Source organism: Anopheles bellator, chromosome 2 (genome assembly GCF_943735745.2).
Source record: "Anopheles bellator chromosome 2, idAnoBellAS_SP24_06.2, whole genome shotgun sequence".
Classification (NCBI taxonomy): Eukaryota; Metazoa; Arthropoda; class Insecta; order Diptera; family Culicidae; genus Anopheles; species Anopheles bellator.
In genome coordinates, this window is record NC_071286.1 from 31,712,693 (window position 1) to 31,731,239 (window position 18,547).

An 18,547-nucleotide genomic window follows, 5' to 3' on the forward strand; every position below is an offset into this window, starting at 1 on the left:
TTATGTGGCCGCGGGAACCGGGGTACTGACCTGCGTGGAATGTAACTAGACAAAGCATAAACACATTGCATGGCATCACCTGCATCATAGAGCACCTGACCTGACCTCTTCCTGACGGCGACGGCAGCGGCAACAGCAGTCGACGGCGGCAGCAGCAAACGACGAAGGGCAGTGGCAGCACAGTTTCACCGAGTCCTTTTTCCCCCCCGGTAGTCGAGCCACACACCCAGCTAGATGAGTCAGCGCAACATTCGAAGAGAGACCCCTAGAACCAGCGTTCGATAATGGTCGGAGGTCGATTATATGACAGATCAGTGGCGTTACGTGGTGGTTACGCTTTCCTTTAATTCGTTCGTACGTTAAATGCTCGGGACCATGCTAATATTGTGCGAGTATGTTAGTTGATTCTCACAGAGAAAAAGGTAGTTGCGAACGAAAACACTAGACTGAGTGTATGTATGGGTGTATGAGTGTGACTTTGTTTCTTCGCTCGGTTTGCAATCTTATCGGCGCAGTAAGCGATAATATTTTGGTTTCATTTAAAAACTATCGAATAATCTACCCGCACGGTAACGGTAGTAACGGTAGTAGCGTATTAATTGGTTATGCTGCACTAAACTATGCTCCAAATGACGAAAGTTTGACGAAGAGTTTAAAGTGTTAGATGACGGTAATAGAGAGGGCGAGAGACAGACAGACAGAGAGGGAGAGAGAAAGAGAAAGAGAGAGAGAGAGAGTGATAGAAAGGCGGAGAGATAATTCGGCTCATTTTTCCACCCCTTTCGCTCACGCGACACGCGTGGCCCGAATCAAATTGACATAAGTACTCGAAAAAAGGATGACCCTATCCTCTTGGCCGGGCCGGACATCGGGATCGTTTGTCGTTCCCACAATTCCGAGCGACCGAGACGCGCTCTCACTTCCAAACAATACAATTATCCTATAGGTGTATCCTGCCCAGGGCCTCGTGTTCCGGCGTGACCTCCCCCCGTCGGCTTAAAGCTTCCCAATCGAAAGTTTGACGTACGCCGGTACTTTCTTCCTTAACTAAGACACATGATGACAAGGTAGGTCGACTCCGCAGGATAGTGGGGAAGGTTATTTTATATCTCTTTCCAAACAGACACAGAAACGGCAGAACAAACGCTTCGCGATAACGACAAAATCAAAGGAAACACCCCATCGACTAAGGGGTTTGCAACGAATGCGAAGGAAACAGCGATCGTGTGCGACGTGCGAGACTCTCTAGCCATGCCTCTACCTCTAGGATTACAACTACTACGAACTATAACAGGAACAAAACTGCAACACTTCGCCGGCGTCGACTCTCTCTCGGTTCGGCCCCGCTGGAGTCTTGACACTGCCTGGCGGATAGCTCGGGAACTTGGGGGAACCACGCTAATAGACTAACGGACTGTATTCAGATAAACTTTTCTAGTAGGCTGTGCCGGACGACGAATGGGTTAGGCTAACACCAAGCACCAAGTCCCAGGATGCGCGTTACTCTCTCTCTCTCTCTCCCTCTCTACCTCGCTATCTCTAGTGGATACGACGTAATGTGTGATGCCTGTTTACTTCGTTTGTTTAAGCATCTGCTCCCGTGTAGGGAGAGCATAGATAGTACGTTCGTTCGCCGATTTTGCATAATTTTCTACGATCCCTGTTAGTAAGTTTCCTGGGTGTGCTAATTAGTGTGACACAAAATTGACATAGAATGCGTTAAAACGAACGTACGGATTATAATAGCCCGGGTACGCTTCGCTGGCCTCGGGGCCGGAATAGTTTAGTTATAGGGCGCGAAAACCCATCGTACGTCCCTAGAGCTTGAGAGTATACTGTAGCAAGTCGGTGACGGCGCTAGAGAGGGCGCCACCATCAATGCGATCTCTGGATGACGGATAGGAATTCGTTGCCTTCGTTTCGCGTTCAATACAAGCTACAGGGCACGTCGAGAGGCTCGAGTCCAATGGCGACCGACACCCCCTATGTACACACACCCGCACGCACACACTACCTAAGTAAATCCTTGCGATCCCACCGAGCGATCCCTGACCGTTCAGTATCATCAAACTTGAAGCACTTGAAGCTCACGCAACACGAAAAACAATTCAAATGCGTACGATCTAAGGCGTTTTGGGTTCAATTCGCTTAACAATGCGCGCTGCTATACACACATACCACCACACCAGCCATCTTAACATTCTACTACACACAAACACACGCTCATACAGTATCGTTGCCCCCCCCTCGCTCTCTCTCTCTCTCGCACACATACATTAATCATTCTTCCCTTCGACTTACGAGCCCACTCGCCTCGGATCCGTAAGCTCCTGCGTGACGAACGGAAAAAATTAAGCTCTCGGCCGCGACGATCCTTTGTTAAAACAATAACTTCGCAGCAAGCCTTGCGGGGCCCTCCTTAAATGTCACTTTCCTCCTGTACCCGAGCGGTTCGGAATCTTCCCTTTTCGACAGTGTCCAAACGTCACTTGCGCGGGTTTAATCTACTTCTTCGAACGGCGTGCCGACATTTACCGGTCGTTGAAGTTTAGTAGGCTGTGTAGCGATTAGATTACTGTATGGAGCTTCTTTGAACGACCGACGTTATGTTGCAAGCATTATTGTTCTCATCCTACACCGATAATTAAAGCGTATCTCGTACTGCACGAATGTGTTCTCCGTTCTACTAATCCTATCTGTCCGCCATTTTTTTTTTTTTTGCTAAAGATTAGACGCAACATCAATATCAACAACAAGGGGGAAAAACACAGTACTGCTACTCGTGGAAACGCGGATCGCTTTTGATTGTTCTACATCGCCCGGTTCCGCCCGGTTAGAGGACCACAGAGGATTGGTGTTATTTTGGGTAAGTTGAAATGGGTTTTGCTACTCCAGCCGTCCCCTTACATGATCGGATGAAACAAACCACAAGCAACATGGCGGGCATGGAGGCGGGCAACAAACGATCGAACACAACACAAATGACCGGGCCCGGGGATGTGGTTCCGTGGTTAATACTGTTGACGGTTACACCAGTCAGAAAGGGCGTGGGTTCGTATCCCACCGCTGTCACCAAGCCCCCGTCAGGGGCGCGGGATTAGAAGAAGAAAGTTGACCAATGACGTGGTCACGTCATAGGGTTCCTTACTTCAGGTCGAACGAGTCGTCATTCGTCTTGGAATCGCCATTACGACCGTTACTACCGTCACCGGGGTTGTAGCTGGGCAGGAAGGGATTGGTGGATGCGTACTGCACCCGGTAGGTGGCGCTCGTGTCCATCGCACTACCCGTGCCCCCGCCGCTACCACCGATGGAAGCGAATGGGCTGGTGCCGGTGCTGCCGGTGCTAAAGTACGACGACGAGAGCCCACCGGTTCCGGACCCGATCGAGGCGCCACTCGTGGCCATCCCACTGTACGAGGCGGACGAGAAACCGGACGACTCGTAGTCGTACCCGCTGCCCTCGAGGTCACCGGCGGACGAGCCGGTGGTGCCCCCGCCGTCACTCGTGGTGCTCGTGGAGCCGACGCCATCGGCTCCGGCTCCGCTCAGACTGCCACCGGTGCTACCACCGGTGGTGAGGGCCCGCAGCCGCTCGCTGATACCGTACGAGCTCGTGGTGCCCGACAGCAGCCCCGACAAGCCGCCACTACCGCCACCCGAGCCGCCACTGGCCGCATTTCCGGAACCGCCGTACGAGTAGATCGACGAGTTCTTCGGCAGCGTACCGTAGATGCTCATGCTGGTGACGGCGGCGGCCGTCGTCGTGCCGACCAACCCACCCGCCGTCCCACTAGCGCCCGTGCCCCCCACACCCGAGTAGCCCAGGGAGGAGCTCATCGCGCGGATGCCACTGCTGTTGCTGCTGCTGCCGCCGCTGCTGCTGCTGCCGCTGATGCTGCTGCTGATGCTGCCGATGCCACTGCTGCCGGAGTAGCCGGTAGCCGATGTACCACCCCCACCACCCCCACCACCACCGGCCGACAGTTCGCTCAACTTGTCACGGCCAAGCGACAGCGGCAAGGTGCTGCCCGTGTTGCTGACGATCGTGCGCGACAGCGAGGAAGTCAGCTTGCGGAGCAACGACGAGGTGCTACCGTCGTCCTGCGAGTCCCCGCTCAGCTGGCTGCCGGTCAGCTTGAGGCTGGCCGAGGGGAACTGGTAGCTGCCGAGGGTTTGGCTGCGCAGTGACGACATGAACGAACCGGTGGCCGAACCGGTGCTCGTAGCGCCCGCCCCGGAAGTCGTGGATGCCGCCGGCAGACTGTCGGCCCGGTCAAACTGCTCCTGGCGGCGCAACGGTGACGGCGAGCCCGACTGGCGATCGCTTGCTCCGAGGCTGGGGGCGGGCGATTTGTCACGCTGCGTGCCAACGCCGGACGCCGGGCTCGACGAGCGGTACGAGGACTCGGATGCGGACGACGGTGACGGCGACACGACCAGGTTGTTCTTCTCGTCCAAGCTGAACGTGGTGATGTTGAGCGTGCTGGTGACGGGGGCCGATGGCCGCAAACCGGACGTAGCCGCTCCCGATCCGGACGCTACCGACGAGGCGATGGATGACGTCGACGAGAGGTAGTCAGCGCCGCCGGCCACTGACGAGGACAGGAACAGACCCGCCGCCGCCGACGTCGCACTGTATCCCGGCTGTGTGTCCCGGCTGGCAGTCGCCGGCGGAGGACAGCCGTTAGTGCGGGCCGTGGCACCGCTCAGCAGGATGCGGCTCGGCGTGTCTGCGGACTTCAGCGAGTAGCTGCTGGTGGACTCCCGGAACTTAACCGACGCAGGGGACGCTCCACGCTTGATGGTGTCAGTACCTGCAACGGAACGGTGGCGATGCGTTAGTGTACTGCCGAGGAAGCCGGTGAATCACAGCTTACCCGACCCGGAGCCGGACGCGGAAGAAGTGGAACTAGAGCTTGGGGAGGGTGTGGCGTGATGTGGCGATTGGACGCGCTCCACCAAGCCCGCTGAGACCTCCGATTGATGGGGCTGCAGAGTGTGGCGGAGGGAGGAGATGTGGGGTGAGAGAAAGCAGAGTTCGATTAGACGTCGCGCGGTTCCCGACGTGGCTATACGTCCACGAACACATCTTGTCTCGGATGTGGACGGCGTCGAAGGATTTGGCCATCGACGACGGCCATCGAGTGGCATGACTATGGGTGTGTGTGTTTGGGGCGGGTGTGTCCTGTATGTGGAGGCGTTATCTGTAGCGTGTGAACAAGTGTTTGTTTGGTGTGGACATCTCTTCCTCTCTCTCTCTCGGAAGCGGGGAAGATCGTTGGGCAATTTTGGTTTCGTTTTTGCGTTTTGCTTCCTCGCTAAAAGGTCGGTAGGTCGTCGTAGTGGGGATCGAACGTGGGCCGTAACGTAACGTAACGTGTCGGAGGTCGTTAGTACACTGCGTTACCTGTGGGCCCGCTTGTTGCAAGGCTCGATGCGATTGAGCTAACTGAGCCACTACTGATTGATACTGAAGAGTGCTGGGAGTGGCTGAGAGCAGATGCGGACCGAGCGCCGAGGATGTGGTTGATGGATTGCTGGCTGCTGAACGGGGCTGTGTAGACGCTAGTGCCGACGGCTGCTGCTGCTGCTGCTGCTGCTGGGTGCTGTTGCTGGTGCTGGAGCTGATGGGCCCCGCCGACGAGCCCGCCGCCAGGAGGAGGCTGCTGCTGGTGCTGTGGTGGATGTTGGAGCTGCTGCTGCTGCGCTGGTGGCTGCTGCTGGAGATGGTGCTGGCCGCCGGCGCCGGCAGCAGCAGAGCCGGCGATTTGCCCACTGGCAACGCACTGGCTTTGCTTCCACGCGGCTCGACTGGCTCGCCGCGCCGACCTGTCTACATAGGACTCTGAATTAACCACGAGATATTGCGTTCGGTTTAAGAAAAAGGTTGGCCTCATCAGTGTGGTTGTTTGCTGCTGCTGCTGCTGCTGCGAGCGACGGTCGCTCGGTACCGTCCGGGGTTTGAGCACAGAGGGAAGTTGTGGCACAAGCTCGACAGAGGTAGTAGTAGTAGTAGTGGGTAGCAGGGCAAGTTTGTGACACACCAAACCACATAGTTAGGGGCGATCGATCAGCGATCGCCGTCATGCGCGATGCGATACTCTAAAGTTCACCAGGCACAGGATCCCGGCACACGACACGAGACGCACAAAACAACACTTAGCTATAGGGGGTGGCGGGGGCGGGACAGCTAACGGTGGGACAGAGGGGGGGACACACATTGCAAGCAACGAGGGGAAACTTAATGTGGAACACCAAGAACACGGACACGAACATTCAACGTTTGGCTCAACAGCAGACGCACATCCTGCCGGGGGCGCACATCTCGCAGCAGCTTCCCATTCAGCACCTCCACCTGCTCCACCGGCTTCTGGCTCCTCCGGGCCGGTCTCGCTCTCGCCATCCATCTCTCTCACTCACGCTCACGCTCAACGCTCCGACATCGATCGGTCTTGATCCTTCGTGACCGACTTCCGCGTGATCCCAATGTTTGGCCAGATTATCTTCCCACGCCGCCCACTCGTGTGGGTGTGTGTGTTGGTGTGTGTGTGTGATTGAAAGTGTAGTTGGGGCAGCGCTTGTTTGTGTTGTGAGACGGGTCGACGGGCCAGGTCATCTCTTGGCGGCTCCCAATCAACACAGTCGTGTCAACATTGGGAAAGGAGAGCGAAAAACGGATGAAGAATTCAAACGTAACGACGACTAGATTGAAAATCAAATCAAGTTGAGGAGAAGAAACGAGAGATGTGCACTATGGAGTGGAGCTAGTTGCAGCCAAACTCAAAACGAAAGAAAAAAACGCGCAAGATGCAAAGTGATGGATGGCGAACGGGGCTGTACCAAAGGTCTAAAGGTCGAAAACCGGATTGTGTAAACAGATGGCTCTAGCTGTCAAATTGGGCCTCCTCAGTATCCTTTTTTGCTCAACGTGGGGTTATCTGCTACCTGCTCAAGAAAATTGCTGCAGAATCGCGCCAAACCCTTGCGCGATTTTGACTTAATAAACAAAGAGTGTCGGAGGACTCCAAAAATGACCGACGACACTGAGCTGCAAGATTTTTTGGACCAGCAAAATCACTTTTGGATCAGCTAAATGTGGCCCAATACGGCATCTCCCTACACTTGCAGGGCCTCCAGAAAAGATCCAGAAGATTGGAAAACGAACTGAACGAAAGACGGAGGGCACTCCGAAACCCCAATTGGTGATTGGGGATGGAAAATGGGTTCATTTAGAGAATCCCAAAACAGAAAAGTCCGGGTTAGTCCGGGAAACCATTAACTATGACTGCAAAACAAGATCGATGTTTGTCCAGATACGACCAGAAAGGTATGGTATACCACAAGCTCGTAAAACCTGCTGTGACCGTTAATTGGGCTGGGAGCCAAACTTGGCCAAAGCAAAACCCTGTGCCGGTAAAAATGTTATTCCAACTTTTTTCAAACCATTCTATCTAACCTTTGGGCGAGCTCAATCTCGAGTTTTAATTCATCCTGGCGTCGAGCGGATTGACGGTGGCTACCCTTTGCTGCGTCCATTTCTGACAGAAAACGGAAAGCAAGTCTCTTCGCGTCTCATCTCCACGATGTTCCGTATCCGGATACGTGGTCGGAACTCTGGAAGGACTCTGCCGGGATGTGAATGGTCCGGACCGGATCACTAGCTAGATGCGCATCGATGTGTGTGTTGTGAGTGTGTGTTTATGTGTGTGTGTGTGTGTGGCTGTGAGAGGGAAGAGAGTGTGTGTCGGTGGCAGTCGATGAGTGCGAGCGTGAGTGAAGTGAGGTGAGTGAGGGCGAAACGGGCGATGATTCCACGCGCTCTCTCTCTCTCTCTCTCTCTCCCTTTCTGCCGGCTCTTCCGCTCGCGGCCTTTTCACGCTTGATGGGGATGATCGGGACGAGCAGTCCAGGGTGGGCCCGGTGTCCCCGCCGTTCGTTCGTGAACGGTCGGAACGGAAAGTGATTTCGAGACGAGAACTAAAAGCGAATAATCGAACAAAATGCGATCGAGAAGCGATCCCGGGGCCTGGGGATGATTGGAACAGAAAATGGCACGTGGCACGAACACAGCAAGCAAGCGGCCAGCAGAAGAAAGCAGTGCGACTACCGGAACCACCGGAAGGAACCACCCGATCCTGGTTGCCTGTTGACCGGTGACCACGAGTATGACGCGGCTGAGAGGTGCGTGCGTTGCGGAGCGACTGTACAAAACGCGGACCACTCTACCATACGGGAATTCCAAGAAGTTCCAAGAACTGTTGTTGGTCTCACCAACAGAACAGTTGCTGGAATCGGTTACGGTAGAGTAGAGTGATCCTATAGAAAAGCAAAACAAGCACACACAGGGGGGGCGGGACAACACAAAATACGAAACACGAGCAGAGGCAGTACAGGACGGGGTCACAGTGCTACTACGAGGAAGACAACGGAGGCAGTAGCCAGCTAGTGGAATGTGGAACCCGCGATTGGAGAAGGCTTACAAACAACGAAAACACCTGGACCTGGAGCATGCCTGGACTGAGGTCCCGCTGGTCGACAGGCGGCGGGTGACAGGTGGATACATCCGGACCACACCAACAGATCAGTACAACGGCTAACAGCAATAGCGTTCAGCGCCGGTGTGTGAGGGTGAGTGCGTGTACGAAGGAAGGTAGCGGTCGTTGGCGAGCGGTTGAAGTGCAAGAATTACGTTACCTGAAGTAGTGGGACCGCCGCCGGGAGCGAGCGGACCGCCGCCCGGCCCGGTGCCGCCCTGGGGCTGGGGCCAGATCTGCAGCAAGTACTTGAGCACCGCGATCGGTTGTGCGTGGTCGATCTCCTCGTTCGCCCCGACGCTGGCCGAGTGCAGCATCAGCGGTGGCCCGAGCGCCGTGGCCAGTGCCTGGGCCGACATTTTGTTGCGCTCGGCCGCGGACACCACCAGCGACAGGTGGTCGAGCAGGAAAACGAGAGTGGCCTGGGCGAAGTGAAGGGTAAGTGTCAGTCCAAACGCCAAACGCCCAAATCCCGCCCCGGACTTACCCTGTTTGCGCGCGGCAAGCAGTCCAAAATACTGAGCATAAGTTTGGCATTGCCCTCGGGATCGTCCGGCAGGCACACACCTGTGGCGGGGAGAGACCCCGAGAGAGAGAGAGAGAGAGACCGTATTAATGGGAAGGTCTTGCGCTGGGCGACAGCACTACCTAGGGCGTCCACCGTCATCTGGAAGAGACACTTGGTGAACAGTGGCTCCGGCAGCTCCCTGAGGTAGTCCTTCAGCACGCCGGTGATGACGTTGATGTCCGGGACGTGCTCGGGCGTCAGCTCGACCGCGCGGCTGTTCCGCTCGAAGGCTTCCCTGTTGGTGAGCGAGAGAGAGAGAGCGAGAGCGAGTAAGCAGGTGAGTTAGTGAGTGAGGACGACCGGGTGGCCTTGAGGAGGGACCCACCGCAGGAGCCGCTTCTTGGTGGCCGAACCGCAGAGCCGGTACAGGCCGATGATGTCCAGACCGCGGCGTTCGACTTCCTCGACGCAGCGGCGCAGAATGATAGGAACTGGGGCGCATCCGGGCGCCCCCTTCGATTCGCGCGTCACCACCGTCTCGAGGTCCGCCCCGAACAGGGCCGGCACGTTGCCGCGCAGGCTCGGCAGCCCCCGGCGGCGGAACAGCTGGAATGGGTCCGTGTGCCGCAGCCGCAGATAGATGGTTCCCCTCGGTTCAACCTGGCCAGTTCAAGAATGCAGAAGATTTTTCAAAATACGGCGATGGAAAATTTACTTTAGTCAATCAAAAACATTCTGTAAAACGTGTAAATGATAGTGTTGCCGCATTTGGGGGATCATTGATACAACAGAATTATTTTGACCATACATATTTAGAGCAAGCAAAATTTCGCCTACACGAAAACAATTTTAGCAGATAATATTGACAAGTATCGTGGTTTTGTCATGTGGCCCTTTCTACAGTCCTTAGCTACTGTTTTGGTGTAGATTACATTAATAAATTTAGCTAATTCGCTTAAATTGAACTTCTTTTATTGGATGGGCTGCACTATCCTGTTCCAAGGTGAAATCTTCACCAATAAGACTTGTTCCTGTTGTGAATGTTTTTTTTTTGTTTTTTGTCTAGTTTTGGGCATCTTTCGAGTCACCATGAAAGGTCATCACTTTGTAGACTTCATATAAATAATGGAACATAATGTCGTTGTAATTTGTTTCCTAATGATGATTTAGGACCCATATAGCAGAAAATGTCAACTCCTCATAATGATAGTTGAGTCCTACCAAAAAATCATCACAGCAGAGAAGCTTTTCTCACAATAAGCGAGGTTTCAAGGCCGACAATAAGATATTCTTTTTTCAATCTGCCTTGGTTTGGTGCGGAATTTTGTTGAAAACAATGTCAAATTTGCCTGCATACTATAAACTAGATCCAATGATATGCACGAAAGGGAGTTCTTTACATTCTGCTGTTAGTAAAGAAAATGGTTTGTGGAGAAGATATTCATTACATATTTATCAATTCGATTTGGTAGATTTCTCGCACCTACGAGCATTAATATAATGAATACGAGCTTTGTTTTCAAAACCCTTGATTATTTATGTTAGGTTCTCACTAATTCTCGATTTCATTAAAGCATGGCCCACTTAGAATCGGAAACAATTGCATGATTTTTAGCAGCGCCTCTGGTGGTCGGATTTCAAAAGTGTTGATAGTCATACCTTTAGCAAACATTCTACTTTCAGTGCTGAAAGTTTCATCTTAGTACGTGGAGTTTATGGAAAGTTATGCTTAATTGAACTCGAAAGAGGAAAAATAATTCTACACACTCACGTCGAAAACACCACGTAGTCTACTTTAAAAATCTCAAAAACACAAAAATTTGCAAAATCAACTATATATGTTGTGCTTTACCGTTTCTGGGAACCCAATACCGTAGATTGAAAGATTCAGAGTAGACGTCGTAGTGGAACATACAATCGGCAAGCTGAACTGGAAGGTTTTAAGATCAATCGAGGCAAATTCTGGACTTTAGGTTCGGGATATTGCAAAAAAATATGGTACCAGCAAAAGTACTGCCCGGGAAATCTGTCAACGAAGAGGCTACTGTTTTTTCCTTGCATGTAAGCATCCAAAAAGGACACTTAAACAAAATCTAGTCATTAAAACACGCGCTTCTAGTTGCACGAGAAGGTTATGTGACGAGGTACAAAGGATGCTTGCTTATGGACGACGAAACATACGTGAAATTTGATTTTGGACGGCTTCCTGGACCAAAATTTTATCTCGCCACGGCACGGGGAGATGTCCTCTCCAAGTTCAAATTTGTATTCGTCAATAAATTTGCACGGAAATTAATGATCTGGCAAGGAATTTGTACCTGTGGACAGAAATCAAGGTTTTCATCACAAACACGACGATGAACTCAACTCTATACAAGGAAGAGTGCCTCAAAAAGCGAGTACTATCATTGATTAGGTCACACAAAGGTCTGGTAAAGTTTTGGCCTGATTTGGAAAGCTGCCACTACAGCAGGGATGTAGTTCTGTGATACTTTTCCAATAAGGTGGATTTCACCACAAAGAATGCAGAATTGTGCAAAAAATGATGGCGCGCATTCCAAAGAAAGTTCGCGATTTCATCCGACGACCGACATAATAAATTTCTGAAATTTTTCTCTTAAAGTACAATAAAATACCTTCAATTTGACACCTTGATATGTTTCCTAACTCAAACCAACCCCGAGATAGAGCTAATGCAATTGTTCCAGATTCTAACTGGGCCATGCTTTGAAACTAAAAACTAAAAAACGAAAAACTAAAAACTTCAAGCTTCTAACTACAACTAAATTTGTTTTCGCGGTGCTGAAGTTCGCCTATTGCGGTACAAGCCCCCTAAGTTAATTCAAAATGTCATAATTTTGATCTTAGAACCAATCTAACATTCTAACGTTTGAAAAGAGCGATTCAAAACGAAGCTACACTCATTTTTTCCCATATTACTCAAATGTTCAGTGGCGTAACATCATATTTACTTTCCCAAGGTCCCCTCTGCTTACCTTGAGCGCCAGCTGGTGGATCGGTGATTGTCGGAGCAGCGTCGTGAGGGACAGCGCGCCACGGTAGCAGAGCTTGTGGCGGTGCTGCGGGTCCCAGGAGTAGACCAGCACGTCCAGCTGCTTGTTGCAGACGAGGTCCAGCTCGAACGACTCGTCCCAGTCGAACTGCAGATCCCCGGACCGGACGACGGTGCGCGCCTTATGGATGCGATCGCACTCCAGGACGCAGTAGAGATCGCGGATCAACGGCTGCTGTTGCTGCTGTTGCTGCATCGGAGCGCTGTCGGCCATGGCTCGGAGACCTCGTCCTGCCAGTAGGTGGATCCACAGCATGCCGGACACTCCGACCGCGTCCACGACCGGTTTGTCCAGCTTGTACTTGGTGTACTCGGCCGGATTGATGTCGATCTGACGGTGTGGTCTCGGCAACGTCGTGCTCGGCGTCGGCGCCGGACTCTGGTGGCCGGTGAGAGCCGCCGCCACGGACATCGCTCCGGGCAACCCTCCGCCACCCTGCGTTAGCTCCAGAAGCTGGCGCATCCTTCGGACGCTCGGCGATCGGATCGACGATGGGCCACCGATGTGCTGCGAGGACAGGGAGCGCACGGGGAGTGATGACATCCGTGGGCCACCGGCCGCCATCGAGTGGCGATCGAGCGTTCCGCCCTGCCCCGGCGCCCCGCCCGCCACCATCGTCAGGCCGGTGCGGCTGCTGTAGATGTGCTCGGTGTTGCGCAGCACGTCGTGGATGTTCTCGGCGCTGCACGAGAACCGGTGGGCCCGCTGCTGGTTGAGGAGGTCGCGGGACGCCCGCATCTGCTCGCAGATGGCGGAGCTGCTGGGGGCGCGCCGCAGCCACGCCCGGTACTCGTCCGACGTGAAGATCGACGGGCTGGCGGTGATCCGATGCCGCAGATCCCGCAGATCGCGCCGGATCGGCAGCGAGTACTCGGGCGCCGACACGTTCCCGTCCGCCTCGTCCGCCAGCCGGTCCACGATGCGCCCGCGCAACCCCAGCCGCCCGCCCGCCCCGGGCCGCTCGCGGGGCAACGAGTTGAACTTGGCGAACTCCGGCCCACCGCCGAGCGCCTGCGTACTGCCGCCGCCACCACGTCCCATCGGATGCGATTGCGACGGGTGCTGCGACGGGTGCTGCGACGGTGGATGTCCTAGCTGGCCCGGGTGCGCGTAGTAGTAGTAGCTGGGCCGCGGCCCGATCGTAGCCTCCGTATCACTCGAGTAATCGAGCGCTGGCCGCGAACGGCGCTGAAGCGATCCTGTCGCGCCGAGCGGACTCGGTCCGTACTTGGGCCCGCGGGATGATGGCGGCCCACCATCGTAACGCCCGTAACGCCCGAGGGTTCCACCGGCAATCGGTGCGGCCCCGACCAAATCGGACTTGAGACTGGAGCGGGCCAGCAGCGGATGTCGGCCAAGGGACGCGTAATCCGCGTACTCAACGCGCGGCAGGTGTTGGTCGGAGCCGCTCCGTGGGAACCGCTGATGCGATTGGCTCATCGCGACACCCGCCGACCCACCCGCCGACATCCGGCGACTGCCACCGCCGCCTCCGGGTCCAAGCGTGGCCGACGGATAGAAAGCGTGAACCTTCTCCGCCAGGCTCTCGAGCGTTCCGGCGTTCTGGTAGTACGAGTGCGACGTCTGGAAGCCGTGCATCCCCTTCGGCTGCTCCGTGATGACCGAGGCCGACGGGGGTGGCGGTGGGGGCTTGTAGCCCCAGCTCGGGGTCTCCACCGGGCCACCACCGGGTGGACCACGCCCGCCGTAGTACAGGTCCAGCTGCTCGCTCTGCGGGCTGTAATTGTTTAGGCCCAGCCCGAGCCGCGAGCGTGACTCCGTCATCTCGCGCCCATCGCCGGTGCGACGCTCGCGGGACGACCGCGACGAGCGGGGCGCCCGGTCCGAGTCGTCCAGGTCCTCGTCGCGCAGATCGCGCTTGATCACGACCACCGGCGGTGGCTTCTGCTCCGGCCGCGACATCTGCGGTGGGCCGGGTGAGTTCGCGCCACGGTTACCACGCCGCTGCCGGATCGCCAGGACGAGCCGGCGAGGGATCGACATGATGATGACCACGTCGTCCAGTGACATCCGCGTCACGTCCACCAGGTTGACGGCCAGAATCTCGTCTCCCACCTGCGGGGCAACCGACGAACAGAGCATTAGAACGATAGTCATACAGCTATGCTCTGCCGAGCAGCGTCCTGGCACAGTCCAGTCCACGGGGAAGAAAATGAAACACAATGACCCGAGCCCACAGACAAGATAAGAAAATCGCGGGCTCCTTTACTCCGAGGGTCCACCGACTTGAGGGGCGAGTGGGCCACCCTTTTTGTGGGATGATTGCAAAGAACGGGGTCTTCGGTAACAGGTTTCCACAAAAGGACTTCAGACCAGACAAGGGCCAGCATGTCAGCGGCAGCAGCAGCAGCAGCAAAACCCTGGTAGACTGGAAAAGAACACACGTTCTGTATCCAACATCCTTTCCGATGCCTTCCTTTGTTGCGTCCGCAGGGCCCGAAGTTGTCTCGGGTTTCAACGGAAAGCTCCGCGGTGAGCTCCGCTCGCGCTGGTGAACAGTGGGTAGCCACGTCAGAACATTACCCACTTCAAGGATGGTGGCTGGTTTGCCGTAAAACTCATCGGAAGCGTTGTCTGTTTCGTAAACTCCCCATTTGCCCAGAACAATCGTGGCGAACCGCATCATTTATAGTCGTGCGACACATTAACCGTTGGTGAAGAAACTGGTCTGGACACAGTAATGGCCTAAGTTTCCTGTGTCCTAACAAAGTCAATTCGCTGCTATGACAGCTCGTAGTCGAGTGCGCGCGGATCGGATGCGGTTATATGTAGTTCGTTTTAATTTCGCATTGTCAACAGATGAAACAAGTGTTCTATTTGATGCCTTTCGAAGCTGTATAATCAGCGACAATTGCATCGGTAATCAAAACATTGAGGATCCGCGATAATGACAGCCATACTCAATGGAGTTCGTAAATGCGAAAGGACCAAGTGCAAAAAAAAGGCGAACTGCCTTGTCGAATTCGATCAGATGTGGATGTGGCACACACTCCGGGAACACATTTCGCTGGTTTATTTTATTAGTCATCCCACTGTCGGTTCCGAACCCCTTTTGTCGAGGCGAAGATGTCTCGGATTTTTTGGACCCAAAAAAAGCGGACATCGGCAGGCACACCACCAGGTACGTTACATAACGGGGCAACGACCAGGGAGATGGCCGGCCGGGAGGCAATACTTTTAAAAGATTCGATGGAGGCGCCTGGTGACTGATGGAGGCGCCTGGTGGCTGGATGGAGGCGCCTGGTGGCGTTCGTTCGCCCCGAACGAACGAGAATCGAAAGTGGCACACAGAGCCGGCCGGCCAACGGTGAGAATGAGGTTTAATAATAACCTACGGGGCCTCGAGAACCGTAGCGAGTTTTCGGGACGCCCGATAAAAGCATTTTGTTGGCAACCTGGCATGGAACTGAGGGACGCCCGAGCATGGGACGGCCGGAGTGCTTTCGGTTCCATCGATATCGGCAACGTTCCCGGCAAAAAGCCTGGCCCGGAGACGACGCTTTTCGAAACACTTTCCCGAGGGCGCGAGAGCGATGGTGTTCGCGACATTTTAATTCCTTCCGTTCACGGAAGCACCGCTGAAACACTGGCTTTTCCAAGGGGCATCCTTCGGTTGGCTCGGAGTATGACGCTAAACGACGCGGTTGTTTGTCACAACCGCAGCCTGATTCCTTGTTAAGCTCGGCTTCGGGGAAACTTTTAATTAGACCACACGTACACCGATGTCCCGATGGCCGATGGTCTATGTTTAATGATTATGGGTTTTGTATGGCGAAACATACATTAACAGAAGAGAACAGAGTGAAGTATTCCTTTTGAGTGAATGCGGGACTCCTTATTATTCTTTTTTAAGTCCGAATAACGAATAACTAGAGAAGTAACAATCTTCATGTAACGAGAGTACTAAACATGCTTTTGCGTTAAGCAGAAATAAATAAAAAATACAGACTAGTAGTCAGTCCGGAAAATGTTATACTAAACCGAGCCAACGAGCTTACGAACGTTCCCTGTCCCTAGCTGGACGTAACTTACTCTTACAATAATGTAAAGAAATTTCTCCGAAATTCATCCACCCCGCTTGCGTGTGTTGGTGTCGAGCGACAGTTCCAAAAGTTTCCTTTTTTTTTTATTTCGTGCGACATCTCCGAGCGAAAGTTGTTCCTTACCGTGCGGACATCCCACCCACGAGCGGTGCCTTGTTTTCTTACAAAGTTTTGACCGCCTACTTGCGACAGGAACGTCGATGCGCCGTCGCCCGTCACAATGCCACTTCACAATAAAAACCAATTTGACGCCTGGCAACATTCGTACACACTCGCTCGATTGGAGTTTAATTGAAATTTCCCTTCCCAGGCCCGTTCGTTACTTACCCTCAGACAGCCACTGTTGTAAACGGCCGACTCTAAAGCTATCCTAGATATGAACACACCGTCCGAGCGGTCGGCACCGTTTCCCTCGCGGATGTACAGCCCCAGCGTCTGGCCCGGCCGCTTCACGATCTCGACCAGCTGTCGAATCAACGGGATCAACGCAGAAAGGACATTACATTACAGCTCCCTCCGGGTGCTCCCGGTGGCTGGTCGCCCTACGTACCTGGACCGTGTGTCTGGCGTCGCTCTTGTTGAGAAACTTCTGGCCCGCTTCGATCGCCTGCCGGCTGCCCATACATCGCGGCTCCAGGATGCGAACTATCATTTCTCCGCGCCTCTCCACCACCTGCCGAGTCAAGAAACGGAGAAAAAGGCAAGATAAACAAACACGCACACGCTGTCCCCGTCCCAAACACCGAAACTCAATTAGTGTCGTCTTAAACTTTCTCTTCTCGGTCCCAGCAGACCACCAGCGTGACCTTGGCAGGACTCGGGGCCTGTTTATCGTCAATCGAAGGTGTGCTGCTGCCCAGGCACACTCTCGCCTGCTTCCAACCGGTGGATGGTTCTGCTTTCGGTCTGGAACGGTTTGGAACCCTTGCCCGGGAACTGGAGCATGCATTTTGGCTTTGATCTTCAAACGGTCCGAAAACCGCCACAGGCCGGAAGCCGCCGGTGGCTGTTGCGGTCGCACCGCTGTGGCTGCTGCTTAGTTTCGAACCACGGAACCAGGAGAAAGATTCTGCGCAACAGCCACTGGACCCGGGCAGAAGAACAACGGCCCCGCACGGATGCCATCCGCACGACTGGAGCGAGTGAGCGAATGAAAGCTCAAAAAAAAAACCCGGCCACTCGAAAAGCACTTGTCCGCAGGACGCCCACTGACGCCGGGCGAGTCTTGAAATGTAGCGATGTTGTTGAAATTACATCTAAAACCATTCACTGGTTCGCCTGGTGGTCTTCGCTACCAGTTAGAGCCCGCAAATAGCTGGCTTGTCAGCATCAGCGTTATCAAATTTATGTTTGCAGTTCGTGGAATTTACTTCGTTTTACGTGGAATACTTTTTGCCATAGCTTTCGCCTTCACTTATCGTTTCACGGTCAGTTGTTGAAATGAAGCAGTGGTTATCAAACTGAAGCAGGGATCAGATAGTAATTACTCAACTCCGTGAATAATACACTCAGCCAACTATCTATAGGCGCACCCAAGTTTTACGCACTTCACCATGTTTGTAACGTGTTTTTTGAATAATGACAATTTCAGTGTGATTTTTTTGGTAAAAAATCAAGTAACATCAATCAAGTGCTTGCTTGTGATATAGTGTGTGCAGTATGTGTCAAAATTAGTATATGTCAATTTCGTGACTGTCAATTTTGTATACACGCACTTTGAATTTTGCTTCCGAGAGTAGTGTTCGTGACGAGTTTTCCAAGTGAAATTCTTAAATATACCAAAAGGAAGTGTTTTAAGTGAAACAGAAAAGGGATTGATAGAGGCATATAAGCAGGAGGGTGTAGCTATTCGAGAAATGGCGCCAAGAATGAAGAGATCCGATAATGTGATTCGTAATTACTTAAAGGATCCTAAACGGTATGGAACTGCGAAGCGTAATCCGAGAAAATCCAAGATGTCGATGAGAACCAAGCGGAACATTGTTAAATTGGCGTCAAATTCGACAATATCGCTATCAAAAATCCAATCTACACTGGATCTGCCAGTTAGCAGGGAAGCTATTCGCCAGGTTTTGCTAAAAAGCCCGAATATAACTCGAGTAAAAATGTCCAAGGCACCAAATCTAAGCCTACTACAACAAAAGAAACGTGTAGAATTTGCGAAACATGGTACGTCGGTGGGAAATGGTATCTTTGGGTTTTCTTCTGCTTTTTGAAGAGCATATTTTCTATCAAAAAAATCAATTCCTTTTTCGGTTTTTTTATTGTAGGTGATCTTTTCTGATGAAAAAAAGTTGAATTTGGATGGGCCGGACAGTTTAACAGGCTATTGGCGCGATTTACGCAAAGATCCGCAGTACTTCT

At 53.3% G+C, this 18,547-nt stretch overlaps 1 protein-coding gene across 1 annotated transcript in view; it reads right to left on the reverse strand.

The window, feature by feature from the left end:
- Positions 1-3,144: 3,144 nt before the first annotated feature.
- The window catches only part of LOC131209053 (rho GTPase-activating protein 100F), a 30,330-nt gene continuing 14,927 nt past the window's right edge, over positions 3,145-18,547 (reverse strand). The window contains exons 3-12 of the mRNA XM_058202024.1: positions 16,734-16,856; positions 16,511-16,648; positions 12,042-14,195; positions 9,431-9,705; positions 9,183-9,340; positions 9,025-9,104; positions 8,734-8,959; positions 5,411-5,832; positions 4,881-4,992; positions 3,145-4,817 (exon numbers count right to left, since the gene is read on the reverse strand). Of these exons, the coding sequence (XP_058058007.1) occupies positions 3,145-4,817; positions 4,881-4,992; positions 5,411-5,832; positions 8,734-8,959; positions 9,025-9,104; positions 9,183-9,340; positions 9,431-9,705; positions 12,042-14,195; positions 16,511-16,648; positions 16,734-16,856 (5,361 nt within the window). The remainder of the gene's footprint in view (positions 4,818-4,880; positions 4,993-5,410; positions 5,833-8,733; positions 8,960-9,024; positions 9,105-9,182; positions 9,341-9,430; positions 9,706-12,041; positions 14,196-16,510; positions 16,649-16,733; positions 16,857-18,547) is intronic.